Source organism: Diachasma alloeum, unplaced genomic scaffold (assembly GCF_001412515.2).
Source record: "Diachasma alloeum isolate Michigan unplaced genomic scaffold, Dall2.0 Dall_scaffold_00323, whole genome shotgun sequence".
Lineage (NCBI taxonomy): Eukaryota > Metazoa > Arthropoda > Insecta > Hymenoptera > Braconidae > Diachasma > Diachasma alloeum.
This window is the reverse complement of record NW_021680462.1, coordinates 264,582-273,076: the sequence shown is the minus strand read 5'-3', so window position 1 is coordinate 273,076 and position 8,495 is coordinate 264,582. Positions and strand designations below refer to the sequence as shown.

Genomic DNA, 8,495 nt, shown 5'->3' with positions numbered 1-8,495 from the left:
GGGGGGGGGGGTGAGCAGGTATCACGGATAATCACAAAGGGGAAGGGGGGGTCTTGGAGGATATCACATGTATTTTTTTGTTCAAATACCCAAGAAATTATTCGGTAAATACATTTGATGAGTTGACTGATAAACAAAACGAAGATATGATTCAGCTGGACAATAACCGATTGTTGAACCCTGACAGTAGAATGTTTGTTAGTGTTGAACAATGTTTTAACAATCCTTGGATTGATGACGACTCATGAATTCAGAGTCTCTTCTGTACAAAACGTGTTAAGATAGAGAAGACTTTTCCCAAAGAGACACGATAGAAAAGGCTATTTCGATCGATGTATCGATATCAAATATCGAAACATTATACTATTGAAATTAATATACTTAACAGATGAAACTATGACTCAAATACTTTAACGATTTGTTTCTGGAATAAAATTATTTTTCGTTTATTAGACGTGTATAAAAGAGTTGTCTTTTTAACAAAAAAAAAAACAATTTTTTTCTCAAAAGCGATCATTTTTCAAACTGAGCTTTGAAAAAAAACACACGTGATAACATGCCGTGAGGAGGGGGGGGGGTCGACGAAATGTCACGATTGATCACCAGAGGGGGGGAGGAGGTCAGAAATGAGCCAAAATTCGATCACGTGATTTATGGACGCCCCCTCATGAGAATAATTTTGATTTTTGAGTAAACCAACGAATTTCTGGCGTTGGCGAACTTTTGGCTAGAAAGAAATCAAATACTCTCATTATTGCGACGAATAAACGGAACGTCAATTCTAGAGAGGTTTGTTTAGTTTGTTCAAATAAAACTCTCTTGATAAAACCAATTTTTTTCTGTCAGAGCAATAGAGACAATCAGCCTTAGCAGACTTGTGAGCGAGATCTTTAGGGCAATTAGGGGGGAGGGAAGAAGGACATTAGTGATTATTCAGCAATAATGTATACAAAATTTGCCGTTTGGAATCTACTGTGTCCGTGAAGCGCTTCTTTACGGCCGAAATGACAAAAATTTGATTATATTTACCCATCTCCAAATTCCATTCGACACTGCTCGTCCATGGTGAATGTCTCTTGGTGGATTAATTTTAAGAGAGTCACATTGCTCTTATTTGGAGGATTATTCAAACATTTCCATTGTCTAAAAATGTAAGTAGAAGTTTAAAAAATTCGGTGTTGAAGTGATGAAAGGATCTGCATTAAAAGTGATTATTTCAGACTATTTCCCAGATATTTATGGCTCTACTCAGTTTAAAGAACAATATGAGTAAAAATTTGGGTCTGAACTCAGTCTCAGAATATCAAAGATATTCACAAAGATAAATTAAAGTAAAGTAACTCTACCCTTATGGTAAATTCAAAGATTATTGGAAACTGTAAAAAAATTGCAGAAAACTCGATTAGATTCGGGATTCTAATTTTTTTCTCAATTTAATTTTCGTTTTGGTTGTTCAAAGAAGAAATATTAAAAAATCAGGATTTAACTCAGTCTTATGTGAAAATCAATATTTCCATTGTAATCAAAGATTAAAATCTGATTTTTTTTTCATTAGATGTGAAAAAATCAAAAATTTTTTTGACACCTCATAAAAACTAATCCACCGTTTTGCAAACAAGTTTTATTCTTTATTTATAAGAGGGAAATGTTTGAAAAAATATCAATATTTTGCGAAATTTAATTTAGATAGTACTGACTGGATATGAATTTTTTCAAATTTTTTCCATGCAATTTATTAGTTGAAAAATTAAAAAACTGAAAATATCCGAAAGTACAGCGTAGCCCGGCCGAAGGGTAGAGCTACTTTAAGTTCATAAATACGTAATCATTCACTTAGCCCTTCGATTAAACTCCTTCCGGGAACACGACGACCAGTGGAACCGATGGAAAGTAGCGGCGACCATGGGTGCCATGATACTCCCAGTCGCCTCATTCCCACAGAAATTATCCGCGGATTCATCCCCATCATGTGTCAAGCCTAAACTAATAAAACAAGACCAGGAAAAACATTGTATAAAACCGAGTTTGAGAAACAGATCGTCAATCGTCAATATCTCGATATTGGCACTATGAATTTCAATAAAATAGATTATGTCATTAGGCGATCATAGTATATTGCATCATTAGGCTGAAAAAAAAATTTCTGTGCTGCTTCTCACGATTTCCCGAATTGGTATTACATACTTCCCAAACTCGAAAACTTGAAAATCACTACAGAAAAATATTGTTCCTGGGCTGTTGCGATGGGGTTTTTTTACTCGTGTGGTTGGCCAGTCCTCGCCTACAGCTCGGAGGCCAACGCCCCACGAGTAAAAAACCGATGCGATGGGTTTTTTTTACTCGTGTGGTTCGCCAGTCCTCGCCTACGGCTCGGAGGCCAACGCCCCACGAGTAAAAAACCCCATCGCAACAGGCCGGAAAAATACTATTTCTGGTGAATATGAGCTAGAAGCGTTTTTTTTCGGCTGTGTGACGAATGATGTTTTTGTCATAACGGTCGAAGCCTTACGGCCGGAATGACAAACTAGTATATTTCGTCATTAGGCCGAAAATAGTATATTTCGTCATTAGGCAAAAAAAAACTTTTCTGGCGAATATAAGGTTTGCAGTACGAGCCAAAGGCGAGAGCTCCGTGAAGTGGGCACCCCACTTGGTTGGATTTGAACCAAAATTTCATAATTGATAGATTTTGAGCTATTCGTGATAGTAGTAACGTTTTTCTTGTTTGTAGTTTGAAATTGAGCGTCCAATTCGTTTTTGAAATACAGTTAGGAACTATTCCATAGTTAAAGCTGGAGTGACAATGGATTCTCGTCTGCAATCGTTTGTAGTTGATTGTAGTTGTGGAAATTTCACGATCGGAATCATAATAAACGTTCAATCGATTTTTTTTAACAGTTAGGAACTATTTCATAGTTGTATTTGAAATGACGTGGGATTCTTATCTGCAATCGTTTGTAGTTGATTGTAGTTTTGGAATTTTTGCAATCGGAAATCAAATGAGCGTCCAATCGATTTTTGGAGACCAAGTAGGAACTGATTGAAAGCTATAGCCAGAATGAGCTCCGATTCCTGTCTAAAATCGTTGTAGTTGTTTGTAGTGCTCACAAATTCCCAATGCACCGAGAAAACGGGGTGGCAGACAGTTGATATATGTAGAAGGATTTGTTTGTATTTTTTTCTAACAGTGAAAATAATGAAGAACCTTATAAACCAACGTTCATACTTGATTGTAGTTTTGGAATTTTCCCAATCCGAACTCAAATGAGCATCTGATCGATTTTAGGAGCGCAAGTAGGAAATTGTTAACAGCTATAGCCAAAATGAGCTCGGATTCCTGTCTAAAATGGGTTGTAGTTGTTTGTAGTACTCCCAGATTTTCAATGCACCGAGAAAAAAGGGTGGTGAAAAAAATGAAAAAGGAAAGAAGATCTTTATGAACCAACGTTCATACTCAATTGTAGTTTTGGAATTTTTCCAATCCAAACTCAAACGAGCATCCAATCGATTTTTGGAGCCCAAGTAGGAACTTGCTGACAGCTATAGCCAAAATGAGCTCGGATTCCTGTCTAAAATGGTTTGTAGTCGTTTGTAGTACTGACAGATTTTCAATGCACCGAGAAGAAAGGGTGGTGTAGAGTTGAGATATGTAGAAGAATTCGTTTGTAGGTATTTCTAACAGTGAAAAAAATCAATAAGAAAAGAAGATCTTTATGAAGCAACGTTCATACTTAATTGTAGTTTTCGAATTTTTCCAATTCAAACTCAAACGAGCATCCAATCGATTTTTGGAGCCCAAGTAGGAAATTGTTGACAGATATAGCCAAAATGAGCTCGGATTCCTGTCTAAAATGGTTTGTAGTTGTTTGTAGTACACACAGATTTTCAATACACCGAGAACAAAGGGTGGTAGACAATTGAGATATGTAGAAGGATTGGTTTGTAGTTGTTTCTAACAGTGAAAAAAATCGAAAAAAATTAAGAAACTTATAAACCAAGGTCCATACTTGATTGTAGTTTTGGAATTTTTCCAACCCGAACCGAAATGAGCGTTCAATCCGTTTTTGAAATACAGTTAGGAACTATTTCATAGTTACAGCTGGAGTGACATTTGCTTCTCATCTGCAATCGTTTGTAGTTGATTGTAGTTCTGGAAATTTCACGATCGGTATCGTAATAAACGTTCAATCGATTTTTTTTAATCAGTTAGGAACTATTTCATAGTTGCATTTGAAATGACGTGGGATTCTTATCCGCAGTCGTTTGTAGTTGATTGTAGTTGTGGAATTTTCGCAATCGGGAATCAAACGAGCATGCAATCGATTCTTGGAGCCCAAGTAGGAACTGATTGAAAGCTATAGTCAGAATGAGCTCTGATTCCTGTCTAAAATCGTTTGTAGTTGTTTGTAGTGCTCACAAATTTCCAATGCACCGAGAAAACGGGGTGGCAGACAGTTGAGATATGTAAAAGAATTCGTTTGTAGTTGTTGTTGGAAGTGAAAAAAATTAAAAAGAAAAGAAGATCCATATGAACCAACGTCCATACGTGATTGTAGTTTTGGAATTTTTCCAATCCATACTCAAATGAGCATCCAATCGATTGTCGGAGTACAAGTGGGAACTGTTGAATAACTATAGCCAAAATGGCTTCGGATTCCTGTCTAAAATGGTTTGTAGTTGATTGTAGTGCTCACAGATTTTCAATACACCGAGAAAAAAGGGTGGTAGAGAATTGAGATATGTAGAAGGATTTGTTTGTAGTGGTTTCTAACAGTGAAAAAAATCGAAAAAAATGAAGAACCTTATAAACCAACGTTCAAACTTGATTGTAGTTTAGAAATTTGTCCAATCCGAACTGAAATGAGCGTTCAATCCATATTTGAAATAACGTTAGGAACTTCTCCATTGTTAAAGCTGGAGTGACATTGGATTCTCATCTGCAATCGTTTCTAGTTGATTGTAGTTCTGGAAATTTCACGATCGGAAATGTAATAAACGTTCAATCGATTGTTTTTAAACAGGAACTATTTCTTAGTTGTATTTGAAATGACGTGGGATTCTCATCTGCAATCGTTTGTAGTTGATTGTAGTTTTGGAATTTTCGCAATCGGAAATCGAATGAGCGTTCAATCGATTTTCTGAGCACAAGTAGGAACTGATTGATAGCTATAGCCAAAATGACATCGGTTTCCTGTCTAAAATGGTTTGTAGTTGATTGTAGTACTTATAGATTATCAATGCACCGAGAAATAAGGGTGGTTGAGAATAAGGGTGTTGTGACATGTAGAAGATTCCGTTTGTAGTTGTTCTGGAAAGTGAAAAGAATTAGAAAGGTAAGAAGATCCTTATGAACCAACGTTCATACTTGATTGTAGTTTTGGAATGTTTCCAATCCGAACTGAAATGAGCGTCCAATCGATTTTCGGAGCACAAGTTGGAACTGATTGATAGCTGTGAAATAGTTAGGAACTATTCTACAGCTATGGCTAAAAAAAAAAGTGGATTCCTGCCTGAAATCGTTTGTAGTCGATTGTAGGATTGGAATTTTTCTAATAAAAATGAAACTGATCGTTTAATCCATTTTTTAAGCACAGAGAGGGTAAAAATCACCGCAAAAAAAATGACGTTTGAAACTTAGCAGAAATCGTTTGTAGTTGATTTTAGAATCGATTTTTTTGTCGATTGGAATTGGACTGACCGTTCAATTGAATTTTTGAATTGAATTGAATCCGAGCTCATTTTGGCTATAGCTTTCAATCAGTTTCTACTTGGGCTCCAAAAGTCGATTGCATGCTCGTTTGATTTCCGATTGCGAAAATTCCAAAACCACAATCCACTACAAATGATTGCAGATAAGAATCCCACGTCATTTCAAATATAACTATGAAATAGTTCCTAACTGATTAAAAAAATCGATTGAACGTTTATTACGATTCCGATCGTGAAATTTCCAGAACTACAATCAACTACAAACGACTGCAGAAGTGAAGCCAATGTCACTCCAGCTATAACTATGAAACAGTTCCTAACTGTATTTCAAAAAAGGATTGAACACTCATTTCAGTTTGGATTGGAAAAATTTCAAAACTACAATCAAGTATAAACGTTGGTTTATAAGGTTCTTAATTTTTTTCGATTTTTTTCACTGTTAGAAACAACTACAAACCAATCCTACTACATATCTCAATTGTCTACCACCCTTTTTTCTCGGTGTATTAAAAATCTATGAGTACTACAAACAACAACAAACCATTTTAGAAAGGAATCCGAGCTCATTTTGGCTATATCTGTCAACAAGTTCCTACTTGGGCTCCAAAAATCGATTGGATGCTCGTTTGAGTTTGGATTGGAAAAATTCCAAAACTACAATTAAGTATGAACGTTGGTTCATAAAGATCTTCTTTTCTTATTGATTTTTTTCACTGTTAGAAACACCTACAAACGAAGTCTTCTACATATCTCAACACTACACCACCCTTTCTTCTCGGTGCATTGCAAATCTGTGAGTACTACAAACGACTACAAACGATTTTAGACAGGAATCCGTACTCATTTTGGCTATATCTGTCGACAAGTTCCTACTTGGGCTGCAAAAATCGATTTGATGCTCGTTTGAGTTTGGATTGGAAAAATTCAAAAACTACAATTAAGTATGAACTTTGGTTCATAAAGATCTTTTTTTATTGATTTTTTTCACTGTTAGAAACACCTACAAACGAATTCTTCTACATATCTCAACTCTACACCACCCTTTCTTCTCGGTGCATTGAAAATCTGGCAGTAGTACAAACAACTACAAACCATTTTAGACAGGAATCCGAGCTCATTCTGGCTATAGCTTTCAATCAGTTCCTACTTGGTCTCCAAAAATCGATTGGACGCTCATTTGATTTCCGATTACGAAAATTCCAAAACTACAATCAAATACAAACGATTGCAGATAAGAATCCCACGTAATTTCAAATACAACTATGAGATAGTTCCTAACTGTTTGAAAAAAATCGATTGAATGTTTATTACAATTGCGATCGTGAAATTTCCAGAACTACAATCAACTACAAACGATTGCAGATGAGAATCCAATGTCACTCCAGCTTTAACTATGAAATCGTTCCTAACTGTATTTCAAAAGCGGATTGAACGCTCATTTCAGTTCGGATTGGAAAAATTCCAAAACAACAATCAAGTATGAAAGTTGGTTTATAAGGTTCTTCATTTTTTTCGATTTTGTTCACTGTTAGAAACAACTACAAACAAATCCTTCTACATATCTCAACTGTCTGCCACCCCGTTTTCTTAGTGCATTGGAAATTTGTGAGCACTACAAACAACTACAAACGATTTTAGACAGGAATCCGAGCTCATTCTGGCTATAGCTTTCAATCAGTTCCTACTTGGTCTCCAAAAATCGATTGGACGCTCATTTGATTTCCGATTCCGAAAATTCCAAAACTACAATCAACTACAAACGATTGCAGATAAGAATCCCACGTCATTTCAAATACAACTATGAGATAGTTCCTAGCTGTTAAAAAAAATCGATTGAACGTTTATTACGATTCCGCTCGTAAAATTTCCAGAACTACAATCAACTACAAACGATTGCAGACGAGAATCCAATGTCACTCCAACTCTAACTATGGAATAGTTCCTAACTGTATTTCAAAAACGAATTGGACGCTCAATTTCAAACTACAAACAAGAAAAACGTTACTACTATCACGAGTAGCTCAAAATCTATGAATTATGAAATTTTGATTCAAATCCAACCAAGTGGGGCGCCCACTTCACGGAGCTAAAGGCGAGGGCTGCAATCATATTCATCAGAAAAGTTTTTTTTGGCCGTATGACGAACAATACTTTTTTCCATGACGGTAGAGATCCATGACGGCAAACGCTGTCTTACGGCCGGAATAAAAAAAACACGTTTACCCTCGCCTTCGGCTCGTGCTGCAATCCTCATATTCGCCAGAAAAGCTTTTTGGCCGTATGACGAACAATATTTTTTGTGAAACGCTGCCTTACGGCCGGAATGACAAAAAATTATTTTTGTCACTAGTCCCGATAAACCGGGATTTTCGGGCCTAATGACAAAAAATATTGTTCGACACCCGGGTAGAAATCACGCCGCTCGAGCTCGGCTCGGAACCCGTATCCCAGCTAGAAATACGCCACTCCGCCCCAGCTTGGGGGAAACTCCACGCGCGTCACATGTACCCGAGGTTGAGCCGCGACACGCGCTCACAGCCCAGCGTTAAACTATTACCCGAAACGCTTCGCCGGGCTTTAGTTGAATGGCCACTGCTCAACCTCAGGTTCATCTCCAATTACTCAATCCCAGTATACTTAACCTCAATAATGATTTGACAGGTCCGATGGCATCGTGATTTGAGCGAAAAAACAATCGATTAAATGTGAAGATGGCATGCTGTTTCAGATGAACAATCACAAGCTCATCAGAAATAACGTGATATTAACTAATCGAATGGGATTAA

At 36.7% G+C, this 8,495-nt stretch overlaps 1 protein-coding gene across 1 annotated transcript in view; it reads right to left on the bottom strand.

Annotated features, from left to right (window-relative positions):
* LOC107040152 (A disintegrin and metalloproteinase with thrombospondin motifs 2) overlaps positions 1-8,495 on the bottom strand; it is a 41,212-nt gene that overhangs the window by 18,376 nt on the left and 14,341 nt on the right. The window contains exons 5-6 of the mRNA XM_015260098.1: positions 1,834-1,983; positions 1,030-1,143 (exon numbers count right to left, since the gene is read on the bottom strand). Of these exons, the coding sequence (XP_015115584.1) occupies positions 1,030-1,143; positions 1,834-1,983 (264 nt within the window). The remainder of the gene's footprint in view (positions 1-1,029; positions 1,144-1,833; positions 1,984-8,495) is intronic.